Below are 22,604 nucleotides of genomic sequence, written 5' to 3'. Positions count from 1 at the left end.
AGGTTTTGTTTAGCAGTGGCTTGTCAATGTAATTTTTAAGGACAAAGACTACACACCCAGCCTTCTGTTTAAACTATTGAATGATATGCATCTAAAAGAGGCAACTTGAAGAAGCCATGTAAGTTTCTTGTGAGAAACAGCAAAAGCACTAAAACATATACACTCTTAGAAAAAAGGGTTCCAAAAGGGTTCTTCGGCTGTCCCAATAGGATAACCCTTTTTGGTTCCAGGTAAAACCCTTTTTGGTTCCAGGTAGAACACCTTTTGGGGTCCATGTAGAACCATCTGGGAAAAGGGTTCTACATGGAATCCAAAACGGTTTTACTTGGAACCAATAGGGTTCTAAACTGGAACCAACAAGAGTTCTTCAAAGGTTTATCTTATGGGAACAGCAGAAGAACCCTTTTAGGTTCTAGATAGCACCTTTTTTTCTAATAGTGTACTGTATCTCTTCACTTGCTTATGCTGTGAAACCCCTGAACGTGTATGCTTTTAACCCCTTACCTTCCAGAGTGGTCTCCTCCCCTGACAGAGGGAAACTGTCTCCTTTGTCGTACTGGGCGAACACGTTGACCTCGTAGGTGGTGAAGGGGGTGAGGTGTGGCAGGATGGCGCTGGTGGTGTCGGCTGGCACAGCCAGGGAGATGTAGTCCCCGGTGATGTCCTCGGCCTTACGGAAACGCACCAGGTAGGACATGACGTTGGTGGAATCGGTGGTCCAGGTGGCACGGAAGCTTCTGGATGTCACCTCAGAGAACTCCAGGTCCCTGGGTGCAATCAGACCTGACGAGAGGGATAAAACACAATTAAATGACTGGTTTGTGTTTTGTCCTCACAGGAAATGTAATCGTTATGGCTTTTGATAATGCTAAGCAGAGCCGTCTATCTTATTCATTAAGAACCAATGATTTGAACTCATTCAACATCATTCACAGGTCCATCTTTGACCATTTATCTTCCATGAGTGTCTTGGTCATAGGAAACACTCCTCATATGCTAGCATTATGCATTAAGCCGACAGGATTGCAACACATTCATATTACAAACCCCTGGACATTGCCAATGCCTAATTGTTTTTTGTTTACTGATAATAAGTGCAGCAGATCAACTGATGTCATGTTACTGTTGACTTTCAGAGACGGGTGGCCTTTTAATTAGCAAGACATTTAGGTCAGAATAACAGAGGGTCTCCAGTCAGTTGCTATAGTGTTTAAAAACCGTAAACGATAACAAATGGCTCAACGGGCTCCCCTGAGATGCAAGCATTATGGTTCTGTGGTATTTTGAAGGCAGCATGCTCAGTCAAGGAGAGATAAAACAATCAGGGTTCTCCCCAAAGAACGCAAGAGGGGCACTGCGCCGACTGGCTGCACCACTGCAAAAATAAATAAATAAATACGTTTTTATTATTATTATTTATTTACTTTATTTGTTATCATTTAAGGCCAGGCACCCCACCCTAATTGAGTATTTTTTTTGCTCTAGATTGCAGGAAATGGCAGTTACAGGTGTACTCAGCAGCACCACCTTGTTAAAGAATCATCGGGAGAACCCTGACACAGCTGGGCAGAAAGAAACAGACCCAAGGCCCAAGGGTAATAATAGATGAAGATTATTACTCAGCCTTTTGAGTAGTGGAGATGTAGTTACATCATGATATCACTATTGCAGTAGCACAGCTTAGTTCTGACCTGCTTTACCACACCGCAAATAACTGATTACAATGGGCTGTACAGAGTTCAAGGTCACTTAGCGGCTGCCAATAAAGTTAACCAGCATGTATGGTTATGTAGGTATAGTTACAGGTACAGTACAGTCCAGGTTAAGCATGCTAAACTTCAAACAGGGGTATGTGTTATGAGTAGGGCTAGGAGTTTTTGTTGACCACATGACCAGAGCAGGAAAACGCCCAGCCTTTTGTTATAAGGGTACGGGTAACTTCAGGCTAACAGAGTGATACTGAGACTCCGAATTTTCACTTTAAAATGTATGACAAACTAAAACTAATGATTGCTAAACAAACCATACAACTCTATGCACAAGGACTACTTTTATCAGTGTCCACTGAACATTTTACAAAAACACATTTACTTGAAGAACAATACAGATGCAAAGTTTGGTAACAGAATGACAGTTTGTGCTGTTTGTACTGTCATTCTGTTACCAAACTTTGCATTTGCAGTGTTCTTCAAGTAAATGTGTTTTTGTAAAATGTTCAGTGGAAATTGTTAAAAGTAGTCATTATGCATAGAGTTGTATGGTTTGTTTGACTTTGCAATCATTGGTTTTTGTTTGACATTAAATCCATTGTTCTTTTTCTGTGGAATTGCCCGTATGTTAAATGGCTACTCACTCTTCTTCTTGATGTTTAGGAGCTCTTGTTCGATCCTCAGGCAGATGGACTGGGTGAGCTCCTTGGAGATCCTCTGGAAAGCATCAAAGTCCTCCACAGTGTATACGTGGGTCGCTGCTGGGGCATTAGCAATGGCTTCCAGCTCTGACCTTACAGCGTCCTTCACCCCCACAGCAAAGATCTCCACATCTATATTCCTCAGGTTGGTGGCCGCGTCTTTGAAGGAGTCCGAGGACTTGCCGTCTGTGATGAGGACCATGACACGTGGGACGCTGGTTCGAGCGCCTCGGGTGGAGATAAAGATCTTCTCCCTGACGTAGTTCATGGCCTTGCCCGTGTTGGTGGAGCCTCCACGGTAGGGGAACGTCCGGACAGCCTTGACCACTGAATCAATGTCATTATAGGTGTTCAGGGCGAACTCGGTGTGGGGGTCCCTGCTGTACTGGACCAAGCTGAGCCGGATCTTGTCGAGCCCGACGTTGAAGGAGTTGACCAGGACCTCCAGGAAAGCTCTTACTTTGGCAAAGTTTTGTAATCCGATACTGTAGGAACCATCGACCAGCAGGACCACGTCAGCTTGTGCATCCACTCCAAGAGAGCATTCTGGGGTGGAAAAGACATTAGATGTCATCTCTATGTGGTCTACATTGTGAAATAGGTTGTTCTTTTAAAATAGCTACTATGTAAAGTTTCAGTGAGTGCGTGAGTGAGTGAGTGAATGAGTGAGTGAGTGAGTGAGTGAGTGAGTGAGTGAGTGAGTGAGTGAGTGAGTGAGTGAGTGAGTGAGTGAGTGAGTGAGTGAGTGGAAAGCTGTTACAGATTGTTATCTCACCCAATAACACCTTGACAGGCTGAGTCTTCTCCATGGCCAGGACAGCGTCACTGGGGGTCAGACCCTTCAGAGCGAACAGGCTGATCTCGTACTCGGTCTCTGGGGACAGGTCCCGGACGTTGACAGAGGTCTGGGTGGGCCCCACGTATACCACCTGGCGCTTCATCCCAGCCATCATGGGCATCAGGGTCAGCTTGTAGCCTGTGATCACCCCCAGAGAGGGATCCCACGTCACCCTCATGGATTTAGAGGAGATCTCAAGCACCTGGAGGTTAGAGGCCGGTTCCACCACTAGAGACGTAAATGTAGTTTGGTTAGACAACACTTTAACAATACATTTACAGTTACAAAGTTGTTGTGGATTTTTTACATTGACCATACCTATTTCTGACAATATACTTGAAATAGGTGAAGATTTAAATCAAACAATGGAAATGTGATGTAATCTTTAATGTCTTACCATCATCTCCGCTCACTAGAGAGTTGAGCTGATCTTCCACACTGGAGCACACCTGAGTGATGAGCTTCTGCTGCACTGCCTTGATCACATCAAAGTTAGGTACGTTGTAGACATGTGTGCTGTGGGGAGTTGAGGCCATTTCCTTCAGTTCATCCTCATCTGCTCCTTTGATGCCTACATGGTGAAAAACAACTTAGAAATTGGCCTGAGAAATTGAGTACTCTGGACATCAGCCATTACGGAATCTCCAGAATTTCCAGGCACACACAAACAAAAAGCATTATAAGGATGTTCTCAAGAAAGAGCAGTACCTAAGGCAAATATTTCCACTCCAATGTTCCTGAGTCGTTTAGCATACTCCTCCACTGGGTCCTGGGATTTTCCATCTGTGATGATCATGGCTATCTTTGGAAAGCCTTTCCTTGCGCCGGCCACCTCCGTAAATATGTTTTTCAGCAGGTAGTCCATGGCATCCCCTAGAGACAGAGTGTAACATAATTTACCTTTAAGAAAATAGCATTTCAGCAGAAGATAACATTTCCTGTCTGTGGACAGAAGCCTACTTTCAGAACAAGCACGTAACCAGAACAGAAAATGGAAGATTGGCACTAATGTTCTAGTTACACACACAGATCTCAAGTTAAGATTCGGTCCAACAAGAATTTACAAATGATCTACAGGATATCCATGCACTCACTGTAAGGGATCAAACATTTACATTTTACATTTTAGTCATTTAGCAGACGCTCTTATCCAGAGCGACTTACAGTTAGCGAGTGCATACATATTTATTTTTTTGTACTGGCCCCCCGTGGGAATCAAACCCACAACCCTGGCGTTGCAAGCGCCATGCTCTACCAACTGAGCTACACAGGGCCCTGTCCAAGTAGACTGTTTACTCACACCTATCATGTATACCTGTCATGGTGTTTCCTCCCTTGTAGGGCAGGGTGTTGATGGCTTTGAGCAGCTCTCCTCGTTTGGAGTGGCGGTTGAGGAGGAACTCAGTGCGGGTGTCTGTGCTGTACTGGACCACAGCCACCCTGGTCTTGTCCTCTCCGATGTCGAAGGCACCAGCCAAGGCACTGATGAAGCTGCGGATGTGCTTGAAGTTTTCCCTGCCAACGCTCCAGGAGCCATCCACCAGGAAGACTAGGTCTGCTATGGCACTGACTGAACACTCTGGAGGGGTGGAGTGGGGGATGGGGGAGAGAGGGAACACAATTCATTGTCTGAATACAATCTGGCAGATTGGTGCACCTTTTCGGTACTCTACTAAAAATATTTGACAGATGATATTCCAACAGTCATGAAGACAAAAATGTGTTTTTATGGACCAAATAATCACTGAAATTTTCAGCGGTGTTGTTCGGTTTTATGTTTTCAAACCCTGGTGGGTTTTTAAATCACAGATCCATCAGATTCTCTGGAACATCCAAGATGCAATAATTGGCAAGACTTCTATGAATGTCTTGAATCTTAGATCCCCTAGGTCTATTTGACTCTATATCCGTATGTGCTTCTCACATCTTGTTATTCTCACCTTTTGAAGATTTCTTGATAAAACATCAAATATTCTACGGATTTAGCTTGACAATTAGGTCAATTCTGAGAGTGCTAAGAAAGTTCTGCCAGAAATAGCTGCTAGGAGCAAAGGTTTTTTCTGGACTTCTGGGTTCAATTTCCACCCAAATCGTACATGGTGGGGAAAAGTGAGCGTGTCTCCCTGTCAATCCACAGACTGGACTCATGGAGAGGCACAGAACTCCAGTAAAAGGACTTCTGGTCAGAGCGGTAATCCTTTCCACTTCTTTCAACATTTAATTTAAAGGACGGACATGCACAGAGCTGGCACGACAGTGACGTCATCCCTCTCTTTGGATTATGGGAGCACAAAAGGAACCCGTTTGCCTCAATGTGAAGACTGTTTTCAATTACAAACTAGTATGTACATTCTCAGCCACTGTCGGACCCCCTGTCTGCTCACACTGTGACAACTCATCAGTACAGAAGGGGTATTTGAGGCTTAGGAAATTATTCCAGTGAAGAATATTATGATTATGATGGAAGTCCATGGAAAAACACAAAAAATGTACTGGCAAAAATGGTACTGCTAAGTTGACAGGCAATGGGCATTGAGGAGATTGGTTGACATTGAGATAAACATTCTTACTGATTGCATCTGAAGTCTGCGGCCTCCTTGCTGTTCCACTTGTGTTACTGGATTGAACTGAAACACAAAAGAACTTGAACTGTTATCATGACATCCTGTGTGCCATATGCCATGTATGACCCAAGACAATCAACACATCATCAAGCCTATTCAATGGGATATTTTACATTTTAGTCATTTAGCAGACGCTCTTATCCAGAGCGACTTACAGTTAGTGAGTGCATACATGTTTTGTTTTTTTGTTTTGTTTTCATACTGGCCCCCCCGTGGGAATCGAAACCCACAACCCTGGCGTTGCAAGTGCCATGCTCTACCAACTGAGCTACAGTGAGAGAAAAAAGTATTTGATCCCCTGCTGATTTTGTACGTTTGACCACTGACAAAGAAATGATCAGTCTATAATTGTAATGGTAGGTTTATTTGAACAGTTAGAGACAGAATAACAACAAAAACAAAATCCAGAAAAACGCATGTCAAAAATGTTATAAATTGATTTGCATTTTAATGGGGGAAATAAGTATTTGACCCCCTCTCAAACAGAAAGATTTCTGGCTCCCATGTGTCTTTTATACAGGTAACGAGCTGAGATTAGGAGCACACTCTTAAAGGGAGTGCTCCTAATCTCAGTTTGTTACCTGTATAAAAGACACCTGTCCACAGAAGCAGTCAATCAATCAGATTCCAAACTCTCCACCATGGCCAAGACCAAAGAGCTCTCCAAGGATGTCAGGGACAAGATTGTAGACCTACACAAGGCTGGAATGGGCTACAAGTCCATCGCCAAGCAGCTTGGTGAGAAGGTGACAACAGTTGGTGCGATTATTACCTTATTACCGATTATTACCTTAACAGCGCCGGAGAAGATGGCTGCCGTTTTACAGCCCTCTAACCAATTGTACTATTATGTGTGTTTTTCCGCGTTATTTGTAATTTATTTTGTACATAATGTTTCTGCCATCGTCTCTTATAACCAAAAAGAGCTTCTGGATATCAGGACAGCGGTTACTCACCTCGTATTGGATGAAGATTTTTTCTTCAACGAGGCGGCCGCGAAGGATATCATACAGACACCCGACAAGGCCCAAATCCCCGTCATTCGCGTGAGGAAGAGACAGAGATATCGCGGACGAAGATCGGGGTGCCTTGTAAGGATCCGACGGCGAGCGAGTAAACTGCCTCTTCCATCAATCCTATTAGCCAACGTTCAATCTTTTGAAAATAAAGTGGACGATTTAAGATTACGGTTATCCTACCAACGGGACATTAAAAACTGTAATATCTTATGTTTCACGGAGTCGTGGCTGAACGACAACAATGATAACATTCAGCTAGCGGGCTATACGCTACATCGGCAGGACAGAACGGCCGACTCCGGTAAGACAAGGGGTGGCGGTCTGTGTATATTTGTAAACAACAGCTGGTGCACAAAATCAAATACTAAGGAAGTCTCGAGGTTTTGCTCGCCTGAGGTAGAGTATCTTATGATAAGCTGTAGACCACACTATTTACCAAGAGAGTTTTCATCTATATTTTTCATAGCTGTCTATTTACCACCACAAACCAATGCTGGCATTAAGATTGCACTGAATGAGTTGTACAAGGCCATTAATCAACAGGAAAACGCTCATCCAGATGCAGCGCTCCTAGTGGCCGGGGACTTTAATGCAGGGAAACTTAAATCCGTTCTACCTAATTTCTACCAGCATGTTAAATGTGCAACCAGAGGGAAAAAAACTCTAGACCACCTTTACTCCACACACAGAGACGCATACAAAGCTCTCCCTCGCCCTCCATTTGGCAAATCTGACCATAACTCTATCCTCCTGATTCCTGCTTATAAGCAAAAACTAAAGCAGGAAGCACCAGTGACTCGGTTAATAAAAAAGTGGTCAGATGACGCAGATGCTAAGCTACAGGACTGTTTTGCTAGCACAGACTGGAACATGTTCCGGGATTCTTCAGACAGCATTGAGGAGTACACCACATCAGTCACTGGCTTCATCAATAAGTGCATCGATGATGTCGTCCCCACAGTGACCGTACGTACATACCCCAACCAGAAGCCATGGATTACAGGAAACATCCGCACTGAGCTAAAGGGTAGAGCTGCCGCTTTCAAGGAACGGGACTCTAACCCGGACGCTTATAAGAAATCCCGCTATGACCTCCGACGAACCATCAAACAGGCAAAGAGTCAATACAGGTCTAAGATTGAATCATACTACACTGGCTCTGACGCTCGTCGGATGTGGCAGGGCTTGAAAACTATTACAGACTACAAAGGGAAGCACAGCCGCGAGCTGCCCAGTGACACAAGCCTACCAGACGAGCTAAACCACTTCTATGCTCGCTTCGAGGCAAGCAACACTGAAGCATGCATGAGAGCACCAGCTGTTCCGGATGACTATGTGATCACGCTCTCCATAGCCGATGTGAGTAAGACTTTTAAGCAGGTCAACATTCACAAGGCCGCAGGGCCAGACGGATTACCAGGACGTGTACTCCGAGCATGTGCTGACCAACTGGCAAGTGTCTTCACTGACATTTTCAACATGTCCCTGACTGAGTCTGTAATACCAACATGTTTCAAGCAGACCACCATAGTCCCCGTGCCCAAGGACTCTAAGATAACCTGCCTAAATGACTACCGACCCGTAGCACTGACGTCTGTAGCCATGAAGTGCTTTGAAAGGCTGGTCATGGCTCACATCAACAGCATTATCCCAGAAACCCTAGACCCACTCCAATTTGCATACCACCCCAACAGATCCACAGATGATGCAATCTCTATCGCACTCCACACTGCCCTTTCCCACCTGGACAAGAGGAACACCTACGTGAGAATGCTATTCATTGACTACAGCTCAGCATTCAACACCATAGTGCCCTCTAAGCTCATCACTAAGCTAAGGATCCTGGGACTAAACACCTCCCTCTGCAACTGGATCCTGGACTTCCTGACGGGCCGCCCCCAGGTGGTAAGGGTAGGTAACAACACATCTGCCACACTGATCCTCAACACGGGGGCCCCTCAGGGGTGCGTGCTCAGTCCCCTCCTGTACTCTCTGTTCACCCATGACTGCATGGCCAGGCACGACTCCAACACCATCATTAAGTTTGCCGACACAACAGTGGTAGGCCTGATCACCGACAACGATGAGACAGCCTATAGGGAGGAGGTCAGAGATCTGGCCGTGTGGTGCCAGGACAACAACCTCTCCCTCAACGTGACCAAGACAAAGGAGATGATTGTGGACTACAGGAAAAAAATAGGACTGAGCACGCCCCCATTCTCATCGACGGGGCTGTAGTGGAACAGGTTGAGAGCTTCAAGTTCCTTGGTGTCCACATCACCAACGAACTATCATGGTCCAAACACACCAAGACAGTCGTGAAGCGGGCACGACAAAGCCTATTCCCCCTCAGGAGACTAAAAAGATTTGGCATGGGTCCTCAGATCCTCAAAAAATTCTACAGCTGCACCATCGAGAGCATCCTGACTGGTTGCATCACCGCCTGGTATGGCAACTGCTTGGCCTCCGACCGCAAGGCACTACAGAGGGTAGTGCATACGGCCCAGTACATCACTGGGGCAAAGCTTCCTGCCATCCAGGACCTCTATACCAGGCGGTGTCAGAGGAAGGCCCTCAAAATTGTCAAAGACTCCAGCCACCCTAGTCATAGACTGTTCTCTCTGCTACCGCACGGCAAGCGGTACCGGAGTGCCAAGTCTAGGTCCAAAAGACTTCTCAACAGCTTCTACCCCCAAGCCATAAGACTCCTGAACAGCTAATCATGGCTACCCGGACTATTTGCACTGCCCCCCCACCCCATCCTTTTTACGCTGCTGCTACTCTGTTAAGTATTTATGCATAGTCACTTTAACTCTACCCACATGTACATATTACCTCAACTACCTCAACTAGCCGGTGCCCCCGCACATTGACTCTGCAACGGTACCCCCCTGTATATATAGCCTCCCTACTGTCACTTTATTTTACTTCTGCTCTTTTTTTTCTCAACACTTTTTTTTGTTGTTGTTTTATTCTTACTTTTTTGTTTAAAATAAATGCACTGTTGGTTAAGGGCTGTAAGTAAGCATTTCACTGTAATGTCTGCACCTGTTGTATTCGGCGCATGTGACCAATAAAATTTGATTTGATTTGATTTGATTTGAAATGGAAGAAACACAAAAGAACTGTCAATCTCCCTCGGCCTGGGGCTCCATGCAAGATCTCACCTCGTGGAGTTGCAATGATCATGAGAACGGTGAGGAATCAGCCCAGAACTACACGGGAGGATCTTGTCAATGATCTCAAGGCAGCTGGGACCATAGTCACCAAGAAAACAATTGGTAACACACTACGCCGTGAAGGACTGAAATCCTGCAGCGCCCGCAAGGTCCCCCTGCTCAAGAAAGCACATATACAGGCCCGTCTGAAGTTTGCCAATGAACATCTGAATGATTCAGAGGAGAACTGGGTGAAAGTGTTGTGGTCAGATGAGACCAAAATCGAGCTCTTTGGCATCAACTCAACTCGCCGTGTTTGGAGGAGGAGGAATTCTGCCTATGACCCCAAGAACACCATCCCCACCGTCAAACATGGAGGTGGAAACATTATGCATTGGGGGTGTTTTTCTGCTAAGGGGACAGGACAACTTCACCGCATCAAACGGACGATGGACGGGGCCATGTACCGTCAAATCTTGGGTGAGAACCTCCTTCTCTCAGCTAGGGCATTGAAAATGGGTCGTGGATGGGTATTCCAGCATGACAATGACCCAAAACACATGGCCAAGGCAACAAAGGAGTGGCTCAAGAAGAAGCACATTAAGGTCCTGGAGTGGCCTAGCCAGTCTCTAGACCTTAATCCCATAGAAAATCTGTGGGGGAGCTGAAGGTTCGAGTTGTCAAACGTCAGCCTCCCTTTAAGAGTGTGCTCCTAATCTCAGCTCGTTACCTGTATAAAAGACACCTGGGAGCCAGAAATCTTTCTGTTTGAGAGGGGGTCAAATACTTATTTCCCTCATTAAAATGCAAATCAATTTATAACATTTTTGACATGCGTTTTTCTGGATTTTTATTTATTTATTCTGTCTCTCACTGTTCAAATAAACCTACCATTAAAATTATAGACTGATCATGTCTTTGTCAGTGGGCAAACGTACAAAATCAGCAGGGGATCAAATACTTTTTTCCCTCCCTGTACATACATATAAACATATTTTTCCTGGTTCATTAGCTATAAACAGAGTGTGATTCAAGTTTCAATAAACAAATGTGATTTCCTTCTTCTGATGTGTCTAGAACCTAACACTATAAACTCTCAGTTGTTCCATAAAAAATATTGTGTTTTTCATCTCACTTGGCAGCTACACCATAGACAGCTGGAGGCTTGAAACTATGTAATTGGCCCATTGTTCCTATGGCTGAGTGATCTGATCTGAGGTTAAACCCTTTTGATATCAGTCCATATCAGGCTTTTGGGAAAGCCATCTGATTTTTCACACAAGTTATTTTTAACCTTGTAACAGCATCAGAATATTGAGCACTTACTAGTGAGCTGGCCAAAGATGGGTATACTCTCCTCTATGCCATCATAGGAGTTGATTGACACTGAGTAGTCCAGATCAGGAGTCAGGTCTGTGATAGATGTCTTTGTAGCAGTGGCAGGGAGGTTAAACTCTCTGGCTGGTTCATCTGGTATATAGAGAATGGGTTGGCATTAGAATTGGTGCAAATTATCATTCAGCTTGGCATGAAAAGCTATAACTAGTAAGGCAAACATCAATTAACTGATGAGATCAATATATACGAACCTGTATCTGATACAACTTGTATTCTGTAGCCCTGTATCCTTTGCGATGGTTTTCTCCATGACATTTGCACTGTGTTCTCATTTAGAATTTTAAATTTCAAGTCTGAGGGGGGCTCCACTGCAAACAAAAGAGGAACTGATGTTAACTTACATGAATGACAAAACATGGGTATGAGTATAAAAATGTTGATATTTTCTTTCAGCAAGGCATTTTATATCAAGCATTCACATTTAGCCCAACGATAAACACTTCATGACTGAAGTTGAGACGTTCATTGTTGAGGGAGACAAGAACCCACATCTATGGTAAATGTGACAAAAAAAGAAACTCACAACAACATTTAAACGTGTGATAAGCCATTTTGGAAAACAAAATGGCATTTGTTTGAGTTGCACAACCAGGTAACCCTAGTCAGCAACTCAAGCACCGGAAGTCTGGAGTACACGACATTAATACAGACCAACTCCACACAAAACTCCCCTAAGGACAAACATTGAGTGAACCATCCAATACATGCTAAATGCAGTCATTACCACGCATGCCCAACCAACCAGCACCAACAGGTTGCTCTCAAGTCATGGAGTTGATTTGAACAACACACAAGTACAACAACATTTTCATTCCAACGTTATCGATTATACAATGGAGTCAAGATTGCCAGGTAATGTTGAGGATGGCATTTGGAGAATTTAACAACATATGTTATATATACAGAGTATATATACATATTTTGACAAAGAAGTTAAGTATTTGTATATTTAGAGACTAGCACAAGTAATTGGCATACATCCATTGCAAACCTTGCTAAAAGAATACACAATGTGTCACGGGAGACTGTTGTGTACATTCTTTTCATTGGCAGAGTGAACAAGATGGCATGAGGTGATGGGACACTGCTTGGCTTACACAGTCAAAATGAAGAGAGAGTTGAGATACAGAGGAAAATAATGTACAAATACATTGGGGGAAAAAACAAAAAAACAGATGCAATCTGACAACACGCGTGTCCACATTGAGCTGGTTGTCACAGCACCATGCATGCATATGTACATGAGAAAGTTGTTTAGAACAACTTGACATTTGGATGAAAGTTTCCATGTACATGAGGGACCACACATAGAGATAATAAACATATTTTTAAATGATATTCTTCCTCAGTGGGGGTTCACATGCAACCTATTTAGATCAGCTGAGTGTTGAGTGACCTTTCACCTTTACGTGAGTACAGTTAAACGGGAAACAAAAGTGTTAAGTACTAGTACTAGAAAAGTACTAGTTGTTGTTTTGGACAGACATATAAACTTGTACTTGAGGGTAAACAGAATAACAAGATAGCTAGAACTGTGAGAATGTAAGAAAGTCTCAACATCTATGAAGGTGCTGTAGGAGTGGCTATTAGTCCTCTAGCCTATGGCTGTATAGGCACTTCTTATATGCTACATACTATATGATGATGAGTATGTGATGAAGACATACATGCAAAGGCTGGCCTTACAGACCATGTCAGTAGGTGGGTGGCATGCAAGCTGTTGAGGAGGGGCAGTGGGATGGGATGCAAGAATATCATTGTAAAATACCCACTGAGAAAGCCACAGCTCAGGACACACTGAATGCACAGGCAGACAAAAACTAGGACTTGAGCCAAAGCTGTTATTGGTACACGGTAAAGGAGGATCACCAACCTGACATCAATTCAGGGGGCCTGGGAAAGCTCCCCTCATGTCTCCAAGAAAGTCTCTGAACAATAATAAATGAACCCACTTGGGGGTAGGGCGGCGAGGTGAGTGAAGGGGAGATGGGGAGGGGAGATGGGGGGGGGGAGATGGGGAGGGGAGTTGGGTAAGGAAAGTGGGTAGGGATGTTGTCTTCTCTCACAAGAGCAAAGAACTGTCACTTTGCTCAAGCTGTTTGAACATTGTTGTACAAAAAGTCGCAAATAGTTGGAAACACAGTTGTTACCGCGCACATTTTCTGTTCAATCTTCTCATCTTGCATTTAAATGTAATTTTCTAAAACAAGACATTTTTAAAAAGCATTGAAGATATAATATAATCACAATAAACATTGGTGGATATTTTTTTGTCGAGTTCCCTCAACAGATGTGGATGCATATCACAGCACCCTGCCTGACCAGAGGACACCTCTGCCTTTCCCATGGGCCAGACTCTGGCTACTGTCAGTAACCTCAGTCTACAGCCAGTCAGTCATTCAGAGGAAAGAGCTATGACTCTCCAAAAGAGGCAGAACAGATGCCAAAGTAATTTCGCAACATGTACTGACAAACATTACTACATATTCACTTTCCATATGGATTGCAACTCAGCGTTTTCGAGAATGCCCGCAAGAAGCCTAAAAAGGCTCTTTGTCTTTGTCTGAGGATTAATTTGCGATTCTCATATTACATCTTTCCATTCCGTTAGTGAAGATATATGGGAGTAGACATTGGACTCCCCAAAAAAGCATTCAGGGGAAATAATCAGAACTTTCCATTTGGCATTTCCATTTTGGGTTTCTGTCTTTGGTCAGAAAATGTTTTTACACTTTTAAAAAACATAAGAATTGAATTTTCAAGTTTTTGAACATTAGGGATATTCAAACCATGAACTCACATTTCTACAAATGATCATGTCATGACCACTTATTTTGTTTGGCGATCGAAATATGAGAAAGACTCAAATCTAGAACAGCTAATGTAACTTCATTTTAGTTAACATAATTACAGAGGGAAATAACTAAACCATGAAATGATTTTAGTTCTACTTCTTTTTAGTGTACTTTTGTTTGAGAACACATCATTGGAAAATATTTTTCAATTTTCAATGAAGGAATTATTATTGGGTCCTGGATTCTTTTACCGAACCATAATGTCAATAAGACTATGGTAACACATGATGGTTCCATAGCCCTGTGTGGACTCTGACATCAACATAAGAGTCAGATTCAACTTTTGAGATGGTAATGTCACATATGGCTGCACATACTGTACATTACAGAGTCCCTGATTTCTCATTGGCATCGTTGGAGACATTTCCTGATTTTGGTTTCGTGACAGAGTTTATATATGTCCTATCATAATTAGAAAAACTAATTTAGAATAGATTATATACATGTACCAAGATTGAGTTAATTTAATTGTAACTATTCTGAAATAACTCATGTTACATCACAGAGCAAGAGAAGAGGTTCAGGACAAGTCAAATCAAGCAAAATACACACATAACTGGGTATCATTTTATTAATCATACTGTACAATGCATTAGAGTTGTTTCCATGTGATAGTCAGCCCACACACAATAAAAACCCTACACCCTGAATCCTGTAATCAAACAACTAGAGCTAGAGAGAGAGAGCAAGAGAGAGAGAGAGAGAGATGGGTATATGAAAAGGTTCGGCAGGAGGGATGATAGGGGAAAGGGACATTTACCTTGAGCTTCAACGGCGTTGAATAACACTGCAACGAAGGCGGCCACGGCCAGTGACAGCCGTATCTTCATTTTTAGACGTTATGAATCAGCAGCACATTAATCAATCTGAGGAGAGAGTTGCGTTCAAATAGTCAAACCCATTTAGTGTAGCCTTGGGAAGAGAGTGGACAGAAAGTCACGAGCCTTGAAAAGGAATAGATTACATTTGCGTGACTGAAAGGGCATCTGCCAGTGGAGGAATTTACCTAACCCACAGTCTGGAAAAATTTGGTTCAAAGAAAAAAGAGAAAAAAGTAGGCCTATATGTCTCAACAAATATCATCACTATTTCGGAACTATATTCGTTATTAAGCATAAGTAGCCTAAAAAAACTATTTCGTTCACTCACTGTTAATAAATCATTTAATCATAATTCAACCTGTCATATAGGTTAGACATTGAAAACGGATGAGAATTTCGTCAAAAGCTATCCTGCCTGGAATATCAGAAATAGGCTACTGGTCGTACAAAATACTGACAGGTTGTGCGCCCCGACTAGTGGCACAGGAGCTCATACTCCAAATGGAGGACCATTTCATTCAGATATATTTGGCTCCAAAGACCATCAAAAGTGGCCCTTATAGGCAAGGATGAATTTCAACTTAATATACATCAGGCCCATAGATCAATAAAAAAAAAATATATTATGTAGAATAAAAAACTTTTGCCAAAACAATGTGCCCAATAGAAAATGTCTCATTGCATTAAAGTAATGTTTTACCAATGATCAACTAATATATTGATTACTTTGGATAGGCTATACTCATTTGATGCTCATACTCTCATACAGTATACTTCTTGATTCCACACTGGACAAACTATAATCTGAAGAATTAACCCTCCGTGAAAAAAATCACTAATCTTGCAGTTATTCCCAGAAATAAATCAGTCTTTGCATTCCTGTCTCCATCCAGGTCTTTGAAAAAGCACATAAATAGCACATAAAGCTAAGCACAATGTCTTATTTATTGAAAAGCATTTATTTTGTATAAATCTTGAATTATTTCTAATCAACAGCAGGGTCAAATAAAATGTTTGTTGCTCACCTGGTCAATCCGGACAGAATAAAATCTAAAAATGTAAGTGCACCCTGAAGACTCCCCCTCTAGAAACGAATAGATAACTTTTAGGAGCTCTGGGTGTCCCCTTCTCTCCTCTAGCTGGCTACTGGAATCTCCAACAGCAGATGTCCAAGAAAGAAGTCTCTGTCCAAGTGGTTAGAATCTTTCCACAATCTGCTACTTAATAGGGGGCTGTTCCCAACTCTCATTTTACTGCCATAAACTCTTACAAAAACTCCACTGGTAAACCTTGCCATGGTTTGATATATGAAACATCCTCCAGTGGGAACACACTTCGGGAACCTGCATTTTTTCTGCATTCCTATGCACATCACGATCTTCTGTTTTAAGTGCCTATAACGGGTTAACAGGGAGACTGTGGGTCACAACCCTGAGGAAATTCAAATGTACGCTATATTAGGTCTAAAAATTGTGTACTTACTATCTATTTCAGTGTAAGTACTTGTTCAATCAATAAAAAGTAGTTGAATTTACTATCCAAACGACACGTTCGTGGATTTTCTATTGGATCTCTCTGAGAATAGATGCAGTCGCCCGGGCAACATAGACTACCTGCGGGTAACTTTTACACATATAACATTTGAACCACATTTTTAAAAACATTTTTAGTCATTTAGCAGACGATGTTAAAACACACTAACATAGTCCAACATTTAATGACAACTGCACACAATAAAAATATATTACTTATTTAGTACCATTTCACTTGATTAAGTCATTCTACAGGACAGGTAGCCCCAGTGGTGTAGTAGAGGGTATACCCATATATTTTTCAGTGGGCATTGCGTATACTCACTTCTTAATCCCCACTAATACGTATCCAAGTGGTGTAGTGGATGTATACACCGTAAAATTAATAGGGCTGATGGAACAGATCGGAATGTTGATCTTAAATTTGTAAGTCGCTCTGGATAAGAGCGTCTGCTAAATGACGTAAATGTTAAAATGTTCATCAACTATTATTTCTTCACATTTTAGGCGCAGCAATGAACACACGGCAGTAGGCCTACACGTGAATATTCCAAAATGCAATTATCCGGAAAACACCATTCTGAAATGCGCACCTCACATGCAAGCGGGCATAGATGTAAATATCCGTTAGAGAGGGAACTTTGATAATGGTTTAATAATATGATTAGAATAATGCTTTTGGCTACTATACAATGAAATACAGTTGAAAGAAAACCAATAGAACATGAGAACGCATATGAGTAAGTCTATAAAAATAATTGCCTCCACGTTTCTATGGTCGGGTTTTGGCTATAGGCTAGCAAGGTAAGACATGCTTCATAATTTGAAGTAAAACTTCCAGGTTTATAACAATTAAGGAACAGCGATGCTAATGATAGGCCTAACCGTTTTCTGGTAGATAGAAGGCCTTCACAAAAACCTTCTCTATTAAATGTTAACCAGGTGCAAAGTAGCCCATGCCTACCTGTCAGAATGATATCATATGATGATTATTTGCATCAATCCAGTGGTCATTATTTTTGCAAACTCCATCTCATGTGCTACAGAAACACTGCTAATCAAACAGTTGAATTAAAGGGTAACTACTCAAAAGTGGTCTCCTGATGTGAAGCATTATGGACTTTTTTGTTTTTCTGTAAAAAATGTTTTTTTTTTAATGGGGAACGTTTGAAACCTGTGAATTTCTGACTCAGTTTATCCATTTAGGTCCGAATCTTTCCCATAGGGCGCCTTTCCTTCGCTGGGCGGGCAGTTATGATTTTTTTGTGCAAAATTAGAGTTTACCCACTTCTCCAGGCACCATTATACCACTGGGTAGCCCATATCAACAGCCTTGAACAGCTTGGGTATCATTGAGGCAGTGTCCCCTCTTGGGATGATTGTAAACATTATTAATGGATCTTCATGGATCAGAAATTGTCAGTCCAGTTTCCTCAAACCAAATCTACCTAGATAAAATGTCCCTCATTTCATGATCAGTGAGGGCCTCTAGTGTTTAAAAGCAGGACATACATCTTGGGCGGTGCATTGAAAGTCAACCACATGCGCAGAAGTGATCATTATCCTATAGGCCCAGGGGCTTTTATCCCATATAATGGTTTATCTATTGGTTCATGTACACAATCACAGCTAAAAACAGAATTGCTATATACAGACATAGAATACATTTATTTTTTTAAATATAGAATAACACTGTATATCAGACCAGATGTATTGAGATTGTGAATTCACATGGATATGACTTTGTATTGTGGTTGTTTTATTATCTGTGGTACATTAATTGTACAATCAATAAATATTGATCCCATGCATGAAACATATTGGCATTATTGACAAGACAAATAATCTCCCAGATCATACATCTGTACAACAGAGAAGATTAATTTAGGGATGGACAACGGCACTCATGCCTTCTTGGGCATTGCTGCATTGAGGAGTTCATACACGACAAATCCGCTTCCTGTGAAGAGAGGAGAAAGATTTTTTATATAACAGGCATAGCAGCAAATGTGTGAAACTGGCATTCGACTGGACTGTTTGTGGTTAGACTTCATCTAGATTACTTGATCACCTGCCGTAAAAATTCCATTAGCACTTACAATCAATGTCACATTCAAGGAGGGTCATATCAGGGCTGTACAACATCATATACCCAATTTCAGTGTAATGCATACTTACCAAAGACTGTAAGGGCCATCGTTGCCCTGTACAGAATAGCATCCTTGGCTCCTCCCTTCAGATGGACTGGTATCCCGTTATCTGCCTGTGTAAACAGGAAATGAGCCTATCATCTGACATTCAGAAGTATGCCAAGAAGCCCTTTATAGCAACGTATATGAACCAAAAACTAAATGGTTCTGCCTGGGTGGCCGTATTTTAAATGGTCTTAGCACTTTTGCACCACCTGAATATGTTGAATATTTCATTCATCAGCACATACTGCACTACAATAGCCCTGGCAAAGCCCAAATATTCTGTGAGACGTTTATAACCCCAATTAAGATTTATACTTCTTGGAAAGCAAAGTGCTGCTTGGGAGATATTATAGCCTAACCTAAAACAACTGGAAACACTTACCATGAACATTATGACCTTAAAAGGATCAGGAATTTCTTAGGCTAAGATGTAAATCAACAACAAATTGCAGAAAAGCAATCATTGCTTTAGCACTAACATTTTAAAGCAGGGCAAGTGTCAGCTATGGAAATCCTCTGGGTGTTATGCAAGATTCAGCAAAGCATTGATATCAAAAGACTAATTTTGCATCGGCTGATTGCATATCACACTGCATGCAAAATTAGTCAGCCCAGCCCAAACTAAGAGTGACTCTATGAGCAAACATCATAAATACTTATCTTTCAGGCTACAAAGGGGGGAAAATAAGATTCTGTTTCCAGAACCTGAGAATAAAGTGCAAACTTTAACATTAACCTTAGCATTAATGCACCATTACTGGTAAAACAAGATTTAACACAAATGTTGACTGTCAAAATGAGGTAAACAAAACCAGAATAGAATTATCAACTTCTACTTTTAAAAACAAGTCTTTGAGCTTCGGTAGACAGGTGTTCCATTCCACATTTCCACTGCTCTTCAGGGGAACTCTCAGCTCCATCGCCATCTGCCTGTCTTGGACCCAGAGCTTACCTGGAACAGCTTCTGCTTCTCCTTGACCATGTTGTCCACCTGTCTGCGGGCACTACTGGAGATAGTCCGCCTGGACAGCTGCTGAAGACTCTGAAAATGCAGGTGATCAGGAAGAGATCCATAAAAAAAAACGTAGTCAATGATTACTGAAGTATTTACATGTGGACTAACTAGTAGCCTAGCTTAGCTACACTACATGACCAAAAGTATGTGGACACCTGCTCGTCGAACATCTCATTCCAAAATCATGGGCATTAATATGGAGTTGGTCCCCCCTTTGCTGCTATAACAGCCACGCTTCTGGGAAGGCTTTCCACTAGATCTTGGAACATTGCTGCGGGGACTTGCTTCCATTCAACCACAAAAGCATTAGTGAGGTCGGGCACTGATGTTGGGCGATTAGACCTGACTCGCAATTTGCGTTCCAATTCATCCCAAAGGTGTTCGATTGGGTTGAGGTCAGGACTCTGTGCAGGCCAGTCAAGTTCTTCCATACCGATCTCGATAAACCATTTCTGTATGGACCTCTCTTTGTGCACAGGGGCATTGTCATGCTGAAACAGGAAAGGGCCTTCCCCAAACTGTTGCCACAAAGTTGGAAGCACAGAATCCTCTAGAATGTCATTAGCGTTAATATTTCCCTTCACTGGAACTAAGGGGCCTAGCCTGACCCATGAAAAACAGCCCCAGACTATTATTCCTCCTCCACCAAACTTTACAGTTGGTACTATGCATTCGGGCAGGTAGCGTTCTCCTGGCCAAACCCAGATTTGTCCTTTGGACTGCCAGATGGTGAAGCGTGATTCATCACTCCAGAGAACGTGTTTCCACTGCTCCAGATTCCAATGGCGGCGAGCTTTACACCGGCTGCTCGGCCATGGAAACCCATTTCATGAAGCTCCCGACGAACAGTTATTGTGCTGACGTGGCTTCCAGAGGCAGTTTGGTACTCGGTAGTGAGTGTTGCAACCGAGGACAGACGATTTTTAGGCACTACGCGCTTCAGCGGTCCGGTTCTGTGATTCTAGACAGCTGAGCATAAGTTATGCCGCATTCAAAACCACTGGTAACTCGGAAATCTCCGACTTCCGAGCGTTTAAGACAACTGGGAAGTCGGGGGAAAAACAAGCTCAGACTGGGAAAAATATTTTTGAACGGTCATCAACTCGTTATTCCAAGTCGGAAACTTTCTAGAGCTCCGACCTTCCGACCTGAAGATCACTGACGCCATGATTTGACCTAATATTTTACAGAGTTCCCAGTTGTCTTGAAAGCACCATTATCCTCCAAACACATACATTAAAGCTACAATGTAACTTTTTGACCCAATTCACATAGACATTTGAGTTATAGATCATTCATTCACGTTGAAAGCAAATCTAAGAAGCGTTAGATCTGTTCTGTGTGTGCTATGTCCATGCTTCCCGTGCTGAAGGTTCTGCATCTTTTACTTTCGATGTTCTACACCAGCTTCAAACAGCTGAATATACAATATTTTTGGTTATGGAAAATATATTTCACAGCGGTTTAGATGGTACAATTATACGCTACACAATGACTGCTTGTTTCGTCACATAAACTGAAATTAGGCGAACAATTAGAATTTTAACAACCAGGAAATAGCGGAGCGATTTCTGCATAGTGCATATTTAAGTGTCAGATGACGTGGACCCTGTTCCAAAAATAGCCATGCACATGACAAGTGTACGTGCAAACGCCACCTTTTACAACACTTGGTAGCTAGATAGGTTAGCTAGGAAAATTGTGACTAGGTCAATGCGACCTTTACACTTGTGGAAGACAATTCAACAGTGGCAGAGAATAAGTGGCAAGTTAGGTTTAGCTGATTGAATAGTTACTATGTAGTTAGCTAGATAACTTACTCATTTAGTTAGCTTACCTAGTAACTAGCATAGGTTATTCTAGTTAGGTTAACAATATACTGTATAAAAACACCAGCTATGTGTTTAGATCAGAAGGCTAACTTGATTGTCAAGCAAGCGTAAAATATCAGGTGGTAGCTAGCTAACTAGTAAGCCAACTACCCTGATGTAACAGGGTAGCTAGTTAACGGTTACACGCTAGCTTAGCAACATAGCGTGGTTAGCTAACACTTGAGGAAGCATGCCAGATAACGGCAATAGCCAAGAATAAAACATCGAATAGCTTACACGAATACATAACAATTAGTCGAATAAATATAATTGAACGCTTACCATAAGTTGCCTGTACATTTTAGTAAATTTCTAGGTGAGTGCACAAGGACACTTTGAAAACCTAGCTACTGTGCTTCCGGTGATATCCCAAGATTCTTTACGGCGAAGAAATTGCGGTTGTCACTAGAGAGGAAGAGGATGAGAGAAGCCCAACTCGGCGGAAATGTGTCTCCCTCCAGCAGGTGGCGTTGTTTCGCCCACCAAGCAAGGAGTTTTTGTATGGAAGTCAGAGTTGAATTTGGTCCCCCAAAAAATAATGGCATATTTGCTACGTGAGGTTCATTTGATCTAATGGAAGTTCCGTAATGCGTAAGGTGTTACGAGTGTACTAATATAAGTAGGACACGTGACATCCCGGCAACTCTGAGAAAAAAACAATTTATATGGGAGTTGTCTGGAGATGGCTATGCATATTCATGATTTGAGGCTAGTAGCATAGCGTCTCTCTCCACAGAATACAGGCGGTTGACGTCACCAACCCTCATCGAATATGATGCTAGACATCCGGAAGCTAGACATCCCGCCGTGCCGCTTGCGGACAACGACTTCCATTATTAGGGCGGAGAGACATGTATCTTGTCAGTAT

The 22,604-nt window shown here is 42.4% G+C and overlaps 2 protein-coding genes across 4 annotated transcripts in view; both read right to left on the bottom strand.

Moving 5' to 3' along the window:
* Positions 1–16,817, bottom strand: part of LOC121539152 (collagen alpha-1(XII) chain) — a 113,745-nt gene extending 96,928 nt beyond the window's left edge. The window contains exons 1-11 of one of the 3 annotated variants that reach the window (XM_041847438.2): positions 16,149–16,817; positions 15,063–15,168; positions 11,639–11,755; positions 11,376–11,519; positions 5,819–5,875; positions 4,564–4,827; positions 3,957–4,121; positions 3,646–3,819; positions 3,186–3,476; positions 2,354–2,956; positions 505–783 (exon numbers count right to left, since the gene is read on the bottom strand). In XM_041847438.2, the coding sequence (XP_041703372.2) occupies positions 505–783; positions 2,354–2,956; positions 3,186–3,476; positions 3,646–3,819; positions 3,957–4,121; positions 4,564–4,827; positions 5,819–5,875; positions 11,376–11,519; positions 11,639–11,755; positions 15,063–15,132 (2,164 nt within the window). In that variant the 5' untranslated portion in view covers positions 15,133–15,168; positions 16,149–16,817. The remainder of the gene's footprint in view (positions 1–504; positions 784–2,353; positions 2,957–3,185; positions 3,477–3,645; positions 3,820–3,956; positions 4,122–4,563; positions 4,828–5,818; positions 5,876–11,375; positions 11,520–11,638; positions 11,756–15,062; positions 15,169–16,148) is intronic. The other 2 variants (XM_041847437.2, XM_045214872.1) reach the window with 2 other exon arrangements.
* A 1,576-nt stretch (positions 16,818–18,393) lies between these two features.
* Positions 18,394–22,159, bottom strand: LOC121539153 (cytochrome c oxidase subunit 7A2, mitochondrial). The gene is made up of 4 exons (XM_041847439.1): positions 22,019–22,159; positions 19,803–19,892; positions 18,834–18,918; positions 18,394–18,615 (listed from the first exon to the last, which is right to left on the bottom strand). The coding sequence occupies exons 1-4, from the start codon at positions 22,034–22,036 to the stop codon at positions 18,560–18,562; spliced, it is 249 nt and encodes an 82-aa protein (XP_041703373.1). The 5' UTR covers positions 22,037–22,159; the 3' UTR covers positions 18,394–18,559.
* Positions 22,160–22,604: the final 445 nt, after the last annotated feature.

This window comes from Coregonus clupeaformis, unplaced genomic scaffold (genome assembly GCF_020615455.1).
Source record: "Coregonus clupeaformis isolate EN_2021a unplaced genomic scaffold, ASM2061545v1 scaf0329, whole genome shotgun sequence".
Lineage (NCBI taxonomy): Eukaryota > Metazoa > Chordata > Actinopteri > Salmoniformes > Salmonidae > Coregonus > Coregonus clupeaformis.
Note: the sequence above shows the minus strand (reverse complement) of the source record. Positions and strands in the feature narration are given on the sequence as shown.

Coding starts and splice junctions, on each gene's coding strand:
- LOC121539153 (XM_041847439.1), bottom strand. Junction 18,919..19,802: donor AGAAGCAGAAGCTGTTCCAG/GTAAGCTCTGGG, acceptor CTGTTTACACAG/GCAGATAACGGGATACCAGT. Junction 18,616..18,833: donor GATGGCCCTTACAGTCTTTG/GTAAGTATGCAT, acceptor CTCTCTTCACAG/GAAGCGGATTTGTCGTGTAT.